The 13,151-nt window shown below is 35.1% G+C and overlaps 5 protein-coding genes and 1 pseudogene across 6 annotated transcripts, besides 1 other annotated feature; 3 read left to right on the top strand and 3 right to left on the bottom strand.

Moving 5' to 3' along the window:
* Nucleotides 1-456: 456 nt before the first annotated feature.
* Nucleotides 457-1,317, top strand: TVAGG3_0636090 (uncharacterized protein; the record flags this gene model as incomplete). The annotated part of the gene is made up of 1 exon (XM_051241047.1): nt 457-1,317. One exon carries the CDS (start codon nt 457-459, stop codon nt 1,315-1,317), a length of 861 nt encoding a protein of 286 aa, XP_051087634.1.
* A 1,264-nt stretch (nt 1,318-2,581) lies between these two features.
* Nucleotides 2,582-13,151: part of a mobile genetic element that runs on past the window's edge.
* TVAGG3_0636080 (organellar and viral DNA polymerase type B) lies at nt 4,468-5,082 on the top strand (the record flags this gene model as incomplete). Its single annotated transcript, XM_051241046.1, has 1 exon — nt 4,468-5,082. One exon carries the CDS (start codon nt 4,468-4,470, stop codon nt 5,080-5,082), a length of 615 nt encoding a protein of 204 aa, XP_051087633.1.
* Nucleotides 5,171-5,633, top strand: TVAGG3_0636070 (KilA, N-terminal/APSES-type HTH, DNA-binding family; the record flags this gene model as incomplete). Its single annotated transcript, XM_051241045.1, has 1 exon — nt 5,171-5,633. A coding segment is annotated over one exon (463 nt), but the record flags the coding sequence as incomplete, so codon positions are not given.
* On the bottom strand, nt 6,504-6,953 carry TVAGG3_0636060 (protein of unknown function, DUF4106 family; the record flags this gene model as incomplete). Its single annotated transcript, XM_051241044.1, has 1 exon — nt 6,504-6,953. The coding sequence occupies one exon, from the start codon at nt 6,951-6,953 to the stop codon at nt 6,504-6,506; it is 450 nt and encodes a 149-aa protein (XP_051087631.1).
* On the bottom strand, nt 7,875-8,294 carry TVAGG3_0636050 (protein of unknown function, DUF4108 family; the record flags this gene model as incomplete). The annotated part of the gene is made up of 1 exon (XM_051241043.1): nt 7,875-8,294. The coding sequence occupies one exon, from the start codon at nt 8,292-8,294 to the stop codon at nt 7,875-7,877; it is 420 nt and encodes a 139-aa protein (XP_051087630.1).
* TVAGG3_0636040 lies at nt 11,550-12,695 on the bottom strand (annotated as a pseudogene). Its single transcript has one exon. A coding segment is annotated over exon 1 (1,146 nt).

Here is a 13,151-nt window from a genome sequence, read left to right as displayed (position 1 = left end):
GATGAAGAGTAAACACTATGAAAAGGTCGACAACTTTGTTGAAAGGTTTTCTCCTTTTGTTTTGAAATACGAGTTCACCGAAGGTCAAAATGGCTTAGTAACCACAGTAAAACCTATTGTCGAACATTGGTCTTATCCTCAGTTCGCAAAGGCAGTCCTTGACAACTACAACAAATTTTTCTCGGAAGTTAAATCCAAAGTGAAGGTATACTATGAGAACATCGACGCACTCATGACGAACGAAGAAGGGTATAACAAACTCATTGAAATGGGAATGGTCGGTGAAAAGATGGGCTTTTTTAAGCTAGACAAGGTATTTTCCGAAGTTCATGTTCTCTCCAAGCGTAAGTACTGGGCCGTACTTGAAGACGGCACAGAAATAAAACATTGCATGAAATAAAACATTGCATACCATTTTAAAACGTTTTTAAAACAGTATATTTTTACTTATATTAAATGCTTCAGGTTGAAAAACAAAGAACAAAAGCAGCAGATACAAAACCGTTAGACTATATCTTTACAAACGCTGGTAGGAATATTTCAGATGAAGAAATTTCATCCGGAGCTTACAGGTTTGACTATCCAATTCGTTGGCTTCAAAGTCCTTCAGATGCAAAGGCAATAGGATTTAGAAGAGTTTTGTTTTCAAATAGAACTAATGCATTCATGTTCGCAGTATATTTTCATGGCCAGTATAAAGGCTCTGACGGTCTAATAGAAAAATTTGACGAAATGAAAATCTTTACAATTCGTTCAGACGAAAGTCTTGAAAAAACTCTAAATGACTTTCAAACTCAAATGAACAAATACTACTGGGAATTTCAAGAAAAATACCACTCTTTACTAAATGGAACGTACTATCTGAAGCTAGAATACGACAAGATGAACTCCACCGTTTCATTTCAAAAGATTGAAATTAACCCTCCAAGAGATACAGAGTTTTTATATTGGGGGGTGGACAAACGTTCTTGGGCACAATTTCTTCGGTTACTAAACCAGAACGAACCATTACCACCAGATGGTCCATTTAAATTTGTACTTCCACCAGCAGATTTGACAGTTTATAGAAACGTGTTTGACCCTCAAAATGTCATGTGTCATGCAAGTTTCAGTTCAAGCAACAACAGTTTTCTGTGTATCGGTAAGGACTTTTATGACTTTGCTTCTAAATTCTACGAACCACCTAGTAACAGTTTCTCTGACTTTCAAGTTTGGTTCACAACAAACGGTGTGCAGCATATTATACCATTGTACTATGACTTTTATCTCGAATTGTCTTTCATATACAACTACGGAAAAGTGCTGAAAAAGTATTGAAAAATATATTTTAGGCGAACCAGGTCCCTCGGTCCCTCGGTCCCTCGGTCATTTTAACTTCTCTGAAAAAGTGTGACAACATGACATTTTGACAACAACACAGGAAATAGACTTTCATCGTATATGTTTTGTCATGACTTTCATCGTCAATGTTTTGTATAAAAAGCACCCGCCGGAATTCCGCGGGGTGGTATATTCTTCACGAAATGCTTGTTTTGTCATGAATTTCATCGTCAATGTTTTGTATAAAAAGCAACCGCCGGAATTCCGCGGGTTGGTATATTCTTCACAAAATGTTTGTTTTGTCAAGACTTTCATCGTCAATGTTTTGTATAAAAAGCACCCGCCGGAATTCCGCGGGGTGGTATATTCTTCACGAAATGCTTGTTTGTCAAGACTTTCATCGTACATGTTTTGTATAAAAAGCACCCACCGGAATTCCGCGGGTTGGTATATTCTTCACGAAATGCTTGTTTTGAGGTCGAGCCATTTTGGCTCCACCGTAGAAAACACACAAAACTCATTTTTTTCGGCAAAAATATATTTTGGGTTAGATGGTTTTTAGGTGTCAGTACGTCACCAGGTAATTTAAACTTCTCTGAAAAAGTGTGACAACATGACATTTTGACAACAACACAGGAGATAGACTTCTTCGTCAATGTTTTGTATAAAAAGCAACCCGCGGAATTCCGCGGGTTGGTATATTCTTCACAAAATGCCTGTTTTGTCATGATTTCATCGTCAATGTTTTGTCAAGACTTTCATCGTCAATGTTTTGTCAAGACTTTCATCGTCAATGTTTTGTCAAGACTTTCATCGTCAATGTTTTGTATAAAAAGCACCCGCCGGAATTCCGCGGGTTGGTATATTCTTCACAAAATGCCTGTTTTGTTGAGACTTTCATCGTCAATGTTTTGTATAAAAAGCAACCGCCGGAATTCCGGCGGTTGGTATATTCTTCACGAAATGCTTGTTTTGTTGAGACTTTCATCGTCAATGTTTTGTATAAAAAGCACCTGCCGGAATTCCGGCGGGTGGTATATTCTTCACAAAATGTTTGTTTTGAGGTCGAGCCACTTTTGGCTCCACCTGTTTTTTCAACCAAAGCTCATTTTTTTCGGCAAAAATATATTTTAGGTGAAGTGGTGAGATCTCACCTCTTTTCTCACCTCTTTTCTCACCCGTTGAATTTTCATGAATTTTCCCGAAATAAAAAAAGTTAGTTTTTTTAAAAAAATATTTTTTATTTTTATTGTAAGAACATGTTAGCAACAACAGCACCAAACTCGTTAGTCATGAACCCAACATCTATGTTAGTAGAGATGAAAAGCTTCATTCCTTCTTCATATACTTTCGAAACAGAAATCCAGAAGATAAAGCAAGAACTTCTCCAAGGAGATTTAGACTGTAGTGCGAAAGATGAAACAAATGAAGAATATCTTTATGAAATGCAGGATATTATTGACCATCTACCTAAACTTCCTGAAATACAACAACAAAAGCTCACTATTCCAGAATTCGATGAAATAGAAGTCAAAGCAACTGACTCAGTAGAAACCAAGAAGTTCATACGTAAGGTAAACTATGAGTTTCTTGGATTTCATTGCAACCACAAAGTCATGGACAAAGATTGCGATATGTTATATAAGAACATCTCTGACATATACAAATCTGAAGAATTTAAGACCTACGACAACTTTGTTTCGTTAGTTGCAAAATGTGTATGGCAGATAAGAGATAAAGATAAAAGAGGTAAAGTATGGAACGAACAGATAAAACCAGCAACTTTTGAGTTAAAGAAAACCATTGACGCCTTAGTTGTTTTAGCAGGTTTTATTTCAATGTACAATGCTAAAATGAACCCACAATGTTCTAAATGTAAAGCAGCAATGAGGAAATATAACTACTCCGTCAAAGAGATAGAAAGAATGCGAAACGACTATGCAGATTTAAAGAAAGAAGCAGAGAAACCAGCAGAAGATAAAATGGACATGTTGACATTTCTGAACAAAAACTATCCAACAGCTGACGATTTCCTTCTATCTGATGTCAAGAAGAAATATAAAGAAACATTCGGCATAGTTAAAACTTTTGACATACTGACAGAAGAAATAGAAGCTACAAAACTGTTTAGAATTTCAAATATACATCGTACAATTCATGTAAAACGCTTGTGAAAAAGAGGTGAGAAAAGAGGTGAGAAAACAGGTGAGATCTCACCATCTACCCTAAAATATATTTTTGCTGAGTAAAATGACCAAATTTCATTATATAACTGTTATGAGTGACGAAGAGAACTTTGACACTTCGTAAAAAAAATCCCTGAAATCATATCTTTTATACAAAATTCAAGAGGTGAGAAAAGAGGTGAGAAAACGGGTGAGATCTCACCTCTTCACCTAAAATATATTTTGGGTCATTTACACTCATTGACGATGAAATTCATGACAAAACATTTACGATGAAGTATATTTCCTGTGTTGTTGTCAAAATGTCATGTTGTCACACTTTTTCAGAGAAGTTCGTTTAACCGAGGGACCGAGGGACCGAGGGACCTGGTTCCACCTAAAATATATTTTTGCTGAAAAAAATGACCAAATTTCATGAATTTCCTCATATGTTTGCTACCCGAGGAAAACCGAGGGTAGAGATTCCGTACGAAAATCGTAAAAAAACTCTATGAAAATCGTAAAAAAATGCGACCCGCGGAAAACCGAGGGTCGAGATTCCGTACGAAAATCGTGAAAAAACTCTATGAAAATCGTGAAAAATTGCGAGTGGGAGAAAAACCCTGGTCGCCTAAAACTCATGAAAATCGTAAAAAAATGCGAGTAGGGAAAAAACCGGGGTCGCCTAAAACTCATGAAAATCGTGAAAAAATGCGAGTAGGGAAAAAACCGGGGTCGCCAAAACTCTATGAAAATCGTAAAAAATTGCGACCCCGACTTTTCCCGGGGTCGCCTAAAACTCATGAAAATCGTGAAAAAATGACCAAATTTCATGATATAACTGTATTTTTTTGACGAAGAGAACTTTTGCACTTCGTCAAAAAACTCTATGAAATCATATCTTTTATACAAGATAGAAAAAATAAAATTAACGCTAGTTTTTTTAAAATATTTTTTTTTATTTTGTATGTAAGAACAGGAAATGACAAGCACTGAGTTTGAAACAGTTAAAAAGATAGACAATGAGACCAAAATAGTTAGAATAGGTGATTTAAACGTAAGATACTCAAAGAAATACAAAAAATATTCTTTGTCAGACATTTTAACACTATCTGAAGGAAAGAAAGCACACGACTGGGTTAAAAATGCTTCAACTCAGAAAATTTTGACAAAAAATCCTGAGCTTATGATATCAGTAAGATTCTATGGAACAAGAGCATATCTTATAGACAAAAGTCTTATACCAGTAGTTTTGTTCTGGATTGACCCAGTTGTTGGATATAATTTCATAACATATGGTTCATTCGATACGGAACGTTGCAGTGAGGGCTTACTTTACATCGTTCAGAAACCGAAGGACTTCAATACAAAGAGATATAAGATAGGAAGAACATTTAATATAACTCAAAGATATGACAGTATAGTCAATAGAGTTAAGGTTGCGTTTGTTAACGATATGAGAGCTGCAGAAACAGAACTACTTGAAAAGTTTGAGAAAATGTATGGTGCTCCCACGAGAGGTAAAGAAACGTTTGAAGTAGATGAGATCGACAAAGCTATAAAAGTATTTGACGAAGTTGCTGAAAAATACATGTAAAGCGTTTATTTTTGGTCTTTTATACAAGATAGAAAATAACGCTAATTTTATTTTTATTTTATTTTTTATTTTGTATGTAAGAACAGAAATGTCAACAACAGAGAACACAACAACTGCTATCGTTCATGAAGCCATAAGTGAAGAATACGAGTGGGTTCAGTATAACAAACAGTTACGTCTCATTCGTTCGGTCAAAGATGACATGTACCAAATGCAAAGTATTTTGAATGCTCTTCGTTCTACAAAGCAAGCATACCATTGGTTTGAAAACCAACAGACAAAAGAACTTTTAGAAGAATTTCCTCATATGTTTGCGACCCTCGGAAAACCGAGGGTCGAGATTCCGTACGAAAATCGTCAAAATTTGCCAAATGGTTTGAGAGGTTGGTATGTACATAGACTTCTTGTAAATGCTGTTGCAATGTGGGCTTCGCCTCGCTATGCTTGTTATATTTTCATGATGTTAGATGAAATTCATAGACAAGAACGTGAAGAGCTAGAGAACAAGCTTGAAGCAAAAGACAAAAATACAGAAAAGAATACCACGTTCGGTACCAAAAGGAAAGGAAAAGAACTATAAGTATATGATTTACACTGAAGAGATGGAAAATGAAGAAGACAGAGATATGGTTATGTTGCATTTAGTCAGAAGAAACAACAAAGCTTTTACGACCTTGCTAAGATTTACAAATCTGACAGAAATTGGTTCTATCGCGAAAACTTACCGATTTCAATGACACCAAATGAAGATGTTAAACAGATAGTTCAAGATACGTTACCTCAAACACACTATGATATGAAAGGTTGTACAATACTTACATTCAAAGAAGATTTACCGCTACTGAAGGAAAAGATAACAGAGTATTTCGATAACTTCAAAGAGGAAGAGTAAATGAACCATTTATTTTTCAAGCTTGACACCAAAGATGGCTCAGGTAGCTCTAGATGGTAAATTGTCTTGTCCGAGTCCTTCTGGCATTCCGAGTCCTTCCTTCCAACAGGAAAAAATTTCCTTCCAACAGGAAAAGTTTTTCCTTCCAACAGGAAAAAATTTTCCTTCCAACAGGAAAAAATTTTCCTTCCAACTGGAAAAAATTTTCCTTCCGACAGGAAAAATTTTTCCTGTTGTCCGTCCGTAAACCATTCAAATTTTCGAAAATTGAGAACTTTTTGGCCGACCTTCAGAAAAAGTTTTTCCTTCCGACAGGAAAAGTTTTTCTTTCCGACAGGAAAAATTTTTCTTTCCGACAGGAAAAGTTTTTCTTTCCGACAGGAAAAGTCCTTCCTTCCGACAGGAAAAGTTCTTCCTTCCGACAGGACACAAACGAATGTCCGACGTACCACCAACCGAGTCCATTCCAAAGCCAGAAGAACCGACAGCCCCAGCACCACAACAGACTAAGACTCAAACACTTACATTTTTACGCTTGACTTTTTACAATTTGAACTTTGTTTGCGTAGATATGAATTCTGAAAGAAGTATGAGGGTCTTGTATGACTTTGTACTTCTCCCATAGTTCATGTCTGTCAAACTTACCTGCCATGGACTCTTTCATAAGTTCCATGAAATCGTCTTCGGACAATCCGGGGAAAAGTATAATGTCAGTAAGTATTCTCTTTACATCCTTACTTAAACTCTTTGCTGTCTGTACACAAATGACAACTGAGATGTTAAAGTGTCTGAGCTTCTTAAGAATTCGACACATGTCTTGTTCTCTGTTCTTTAACAAAGGATGAGAAGCAAAGTCATCTAAGATAAGAAGACATCTATGAGGGTAAGTCTTCCAATCGTAAGATTGCAATTTCTTCGAAATGTATTCTATCTCTTTCTGTTTGTTTCTGAAGTGTTTCTTCTCTAATATTCTCTGCATTTCCTCATTTGGGTCTTTAAACTTAGAATTGACATACTCATTTATAGCATTGTACTTCAAAACTCTTCTTTGGTACTTCTTTATCCAATCTAACAACTCAGTATCTTTTATACATACTAACTTAGACTTTTTTATAATATCTTTGAACGAATTGACGGTTTGGTCAAATTGACCAGAAGTACTACAAATGACTACTAACTCATAGAATGGGTTCTTCTCATCTAGTTCTTGTTGTTGTGCAGCCATTTTAAGATAAGTGAAAGTCTTACCCGACCCAGGTGGTGCATTAGACCTGTTATACCATTCTGAGCAAATAAGAACTTGTCATGTATGGGTTTTATCTGAGCATTTTCCAACTTCCTCTTGTTCTTATTTAAAACATTCTCAAATTTTTTGTCAATGTCAGCAAACTTTTTTTCTAACATATTTTTAGAAAAATTAAAATTTTTATCTTTTAGGAAATGTCTAGCGATTTCGCTATCTATATTCGAGACAAGCTTTTCGACAGCAAAACATCTGTCGACCATAAAATCTTACATAGTGTAAACAAGAAAGGTGAATTTGTTCTAAAGTTCTGTTTCTGGGAATATGACAAGAACCATAAAACCTTAAGCAGAGAAGTCTTAAAATTTGTCAATGACAGACTTGTTGACAGAGATGACGCCTCTTGGAGAGATGAAGTCCAACAAAACTTCTTAGAATGCAAAGAAGACACATGCGCTGTTCTTGAAAATGAAATAGAAAACAGAATAGAAGAGCTATTAAATGACAAAGCACTTTTACAAAAATATGGTTCTGAGAAGTTTGACATAACTCCACCAGAAAAGAAGAAGAGAGAAAAGAAAGAAAAGAAAGTAGAAGAAGAGAAGAAAGAACCAGAGCCAGAGAAAAGAAATGACATGTAAAAATAAAATTTTATTTTTAGAACATTTCTGGGTCAATGTCAATGTTCTCTTCCTCTTTAGGAGCAAACACCGGCTTAGACTCTAAAATCTTTTTACCCAATTTACCTTGAACTTCAACTATCTTAGACTCATAATATTCATAGTCGTCTGCTTTCTTTGGTTCATAAGGTATAACAAGTTTGTATGCTTTGCCTTCTTTAAGGTTTGAGAACCTTCTGTCAAAACTTTCTTTGACTGTTAACAAACCTTCTATGTCTAAGTCTTCAAATTTCGCACCATTTTTAGTCACAATAGCAAACTTAACTGGTTCGATGTTCCAAACTTTGTCAAATGTAGACTTTTCAAAATGGTAGAAGTAAACATTCAAATATGTGAATGGGTCTAGTTCTTCTTTAAGTCCTGACATGTACTTGTTTACTGAGATGAATTTCGTCATCTTTTCTATCGGATAAAAAAAATATTTTTTTTTAAAATTTACTCAGAAAAATTTTTCTTTGTATATACACCATTCTGACGTCTAAAAGACTTTTGACATTTGCCAAGAATGTTCGTTTAGACGCTGTCATATAACCATATTCTTGACAATACTGTTTATACGAATCGTACAATGACCTTTCATCTAAACACTCAAAGTCAGTTTCATCTATGAACAGTTCATATACACTCTTGTTTGCTTCTAACAATGTTTGTCTCTCTTCGGTATGTGGAATTTGTCTTGGATTGAACTTAGAAATATCTAATGTCATGAAATATGAGAACAAGTGGTTGTAAAAGTCAGATGTCAAAGTTTCTGCTAAGTCGTCAAAATATTCTGTATCTTGCATATGAGCTCTGACGTTCTGACAACTACATATCTTCTGTCAGAACTTTCTAACTTCATCGGAACGGCGTTGTTTGAAACCATGACGAAATTTGCAACATTTTCACAAACTCTTTGGTCTCTATACTTTCTTTCAACAACTCCAACTTTGTCTGTTATAAGACTCTTCAAAGCATCTGAGTTTAAAACTTTGTTGTATCTATACTTTGAAGTTCGTTACATACTATAAGTTTCATATTCTCTATTGAAGAGTTAAATTTACCGCAGATGTTTTCTAAGTTTGTCATATTCGGGTTCGAATAGCCCTCTAACAGTTTGCATAAGATATCTGTAAAGAAAGTGTTCTTACCTGTTCCTTGTTTTCCAATTATGATGAGAGCAGTTTCATTTTTAGCACTTGGATGTTGTAAGATGTTTGCAAACCAACATAAGATATACTCATAGACTCTTTCGTTTCCATTGCATATAATTTCTTTGACATGGTCTAACCAAGCTTCTATAACATTTTCTTTCCATTCTACTTGTTCGTATTTATATCCAGTGAAGATAGAATAGAAGTTTGGAGATGGTGTATAGAACTTTATACCACGAACTGAAAAATCTTCTAACTTTGACAATAAGATATCCCAAGCATCTAACATCTTCATACCAACTTGTACGACTTTTATTTTCTTAAGTTTCTGTTTACATTCTTGTTCTGAAACTATTGTCGCTCTTGGTTTGTTAAAGACTACATCCCATTCTTTCATGACATAACATTCTGGGGCAGAGTCGACATAAATGACTAAACGTTTCAAATTCTCGACTGCTTTGTTATAGTCTCGAAATGGACACATATTTCTGAACGCTTGGAAGTCATAAAAATCTGAAACGTCTATTCTGTACATTTTTTTATAAAAATAAAAAAAAATATTTTTTTATTCTTGAGCTATTTGTTGTGCATTTGTTCCATTTGTTGCATTTGTTGTTCTTGAGCTATTTGTTGTTGAAGTTGTTCTTGTAGTACAATACTTCACCAGTTGCATCTTCCAATTCGAAACTTTCTGCCGTCATTGACAAATACATAGGACATAAAAGTTTTACAGGAACAAAGTTTGCGTCAACTAAGGTTAAGTTTATGTTTGCTAAAGTGTTTGAGTTTACTAAAGCTGAAAACTCTGCATTCGAATGAACAATAGGCAAACCAGCAGAGAAAGTGTTGTTTATACGCATGAGTATCTTTTGGTCATAGTAGTTTCTGTCGACATTCGAATAGCACTTTGAACCTAAGTTTGAAACAATATATAAAATAGGTGTACTTAAAGTCAATGGAACAGACATTCCTTGTATGACACCTTTTCCTGTTATTAGGAAACTGTTGTAGTAAAAACCAGATATAAGTTTTGTATTATAGCTCATATCGTTTATACTAAACTCAGTCGGACATCCAAACATAATGAAACCTGCTCTAGTTGCAGCACATGTTACATCCGTCCTTAAAGTATTAAATAAGTCAACAAAACCTGTTGGTGGTATATCTGAGTAAGTATCTTCAAAGGAGTATTTTTTACCATTCACAACAACAAAGTCTTCTGGTGTCAAAAGAGCAAAACAGGCTTTAGTCGTCATCGTGTTTAAGGTCAGTTTACAATATCGTCCTTGAGGACTTTGTAAGTTTGTTGTTATAGAATTATATGACTCAGGGTTTTTAGTCGTAATAGTATAAACCACTATGTCTTCTGCCATTTACATATATTTAAAAGTTTTTCTGAAAGTGGAGAAGAACTTCATCTAAACTTTCACATGGCGTTTCTTGAAGTTCTCTGTCTAAGAAGTTCAAATATTTTGTAAAGACATAGAACTTTCCTTTGTCTACACGAACAAACAAAACAGGGTCTTTTCATATCGTTCAAAAGTGTGTAAAGTCCTTTACATGAAATAAAGTCTATATTGTTTTTTCTTCAAACATCTTTCAAGAAGTTTTGACATTTTTACTTAGCAAAAATTTTTAATGAAATGTTGTGGTCGTCAAATATTTTTTATGACGTCTGGGAAAACTATATTTTAAAGTTCAACGTTTCACCTCCTTTCATAACGTATATCTTGTCAATGACATTGTATTGAAACACCACAGCAAGCAATGTCGGGTTCTATTTCTTTGATGTTTATATCGTCTGCCTCTGTCAAAAGTTTCAATAGTTCTTTCAAAATTTCATGAGGTGCAATGACATATGAGTTCACTTTACAGGGTTGGCTCAACCAAGTTTAAACATTATACCCAAAGCCTGACAAATCTTCTCCTGAGTTTTAAGTTTGTCTTTAAGTTGTTGGTAGTCATTTTCGAATATCTGCAACAGAACTTAAGTCTCTGCTAACTTCAGGATATGTTGGTTCTTTTACAGGAACTATTGTTATACCATCTTCGTCTTCGTATGGTTTCCCCACTTCAACATTCTCTTTCTTTGACATTGACAACAACACTTTTGACTGTTTGTTTGAGTTGGTGAATTTAACTTCACATCTGCCACCGCATTAAACCTTTTGAAACACTTACGCTTCTATTTTTCGGAAATGACATTTTACTTAGAATAAAAAGATGGACGTATTGAGTATCTCTTCGAATTGAAGCAAAACAAAGTTTACACACACAAACAATACAAGTTCATTGACAGAATAGTTCTTTATACAAACAATGGAAAATGTTATAGAATAGCAGTCTTTGCTGAACCAAAATATTTTCATAAAGCAAAGAAAGTTGGTATAACCGAGATGGTGAAAGTTCTTGAAGCAGACAAAAATATAACAACAAAACTGACCGATATTTCTAAAGGTAAGTTTATAATACAATATTATATCAAAACTGGCGTACTGTCAATATTTGACGGAGAGAAGTCAGTTCAAGAACAACTTACTGACCTGCTGCCAAAATCTGCTCGATGGAAGCTGTCGTTATACCAATCTGAGGAGCCCCAGCAGGTTTCATCGAACGAATCTTCAAAAGAGCATCTTCCGTGAAAAGTGCTATTGGTTTTGTAAACTTCTTTGCTTTCAATTCATCTGGACCGTCTCTGTCACCAGTATATTGTATTTGAACTGTACCAACAGTTGAAATACCACCCATAAAGTCTTCTGAGTCAGCAAATGGAATGCCAAGCCAAAAGTTTGAACGGTCTCCATTTGTATATTGAGTGTTTTGACCTCCTGTATGAGTCCATACTTTCACATATGGCATAATAGAACTTTGCATTTCAGGGTTAATGGTTGTTGTGAAGTTGTTGTTAAAGTTCATAGCATCTAATGTCAAGTTGTATGACCTCATATCCTCAACTGTAGAATATTCTTCTCTTGGATATATTTGCCATCTATGTTTATATGATATTTAATACCAGGGTTGTAGAAACAAGAATAGTCATTTATAGTTCGTCTGAACAGTACAAACATAGTATCTGCATGTTTCATTGCAGTTGTTAAGCAATATCTGTTCTTGCACCTGGGTCAGCACTTTGGTTTCCAACTTCACCTGCAAAGTCTTTGACAGATATTTGGTGTATAGGGAACATAAGTGGAACTGCAATATATTTGGCAGCTAAAGCATTTGAAATATCTGGGTCCAACATATAGACTGCAAGTCTGCTTTCTATTCTCTTGCATTCAAACTTTTCGCATGTGAACTTAACTGGGTCCCAAGCAGTTCCAGCAGCATTGAAGTAGTAGTTTACTTCAGTGTTGAGGTTTGAGAAACCAAAGTCTAAGTCAACTTTGTCTTTGCAAAAGTCACAGAACTTGGCTCCACCAGTTCCAGCTACAGTAAGAGTGAATGGGTCTTGTGTTGGTGCAATGACTAAGTTATTTTTGCTTGGAGTAAGTTCGATAGAAATTTTTCCTGCCCAGTTTGGCAAGTATCTTAAAAACCTGAAGATGAGGAAAGATGACAAAGGAACTCTAAGTTTCATTTTACTTTGGTTACGCTCCAGTTTGTCCAGAAAGGTTAACATAAACTCCTGGAACGTTAGGGTCAAGTCTTCTTATTTTCTCAATAGTTGCATACTGGTCTGTTTGTTCTCTAGCTTGTGGTTGTACTGAGTTTCTCAAAGCGAACCATTCATAGTTTGCCCATGTTACTGTTTGAACTAAGTCAGAGTTAGAATATATCTTATATCCCATGAAAACTTCTGGAGCATATTGGTATCCGACATAGAAAATTCCATTGCAACCTTTCTTGTCAGACAACTTGGCAGAAGGTTTTATTTCAATGTCTTGTTCCACGTATAAGAAAGAGTTGTCAATAGAAATTATATGAAACCTGTCGCAAGCAATATCTACTGTTGTTGAAGAACCTTCTCCAAACTCACCTACGTTTCCATAAGAAACAGCAGTTGTATATTCGTAAGTTCCAGGAACTATTTCTGACCTTCTAATGGCATTGTCGCATTCGTTATACCATTCGGAAACATTTCCATTCATGGCATCCAAAACTGTTGGCGTTATATTCTG

This window comes from Trichomonas vaginalis, chromosome III (genome assembly GCF_026262505.1).
Source record: "Trichomonas vaginalis G3 chromosome III, whole genome shotgun sequence".
NCBI classification, from domain to species: Eukaryota; Parabasalia; order Trichomonadida; family Trichomonadidae; genus Trichomonas; species Trichomonas vaginalis.
This window is presented reverse-complemented; position numbering and strand designations above follow the sequence as displayed.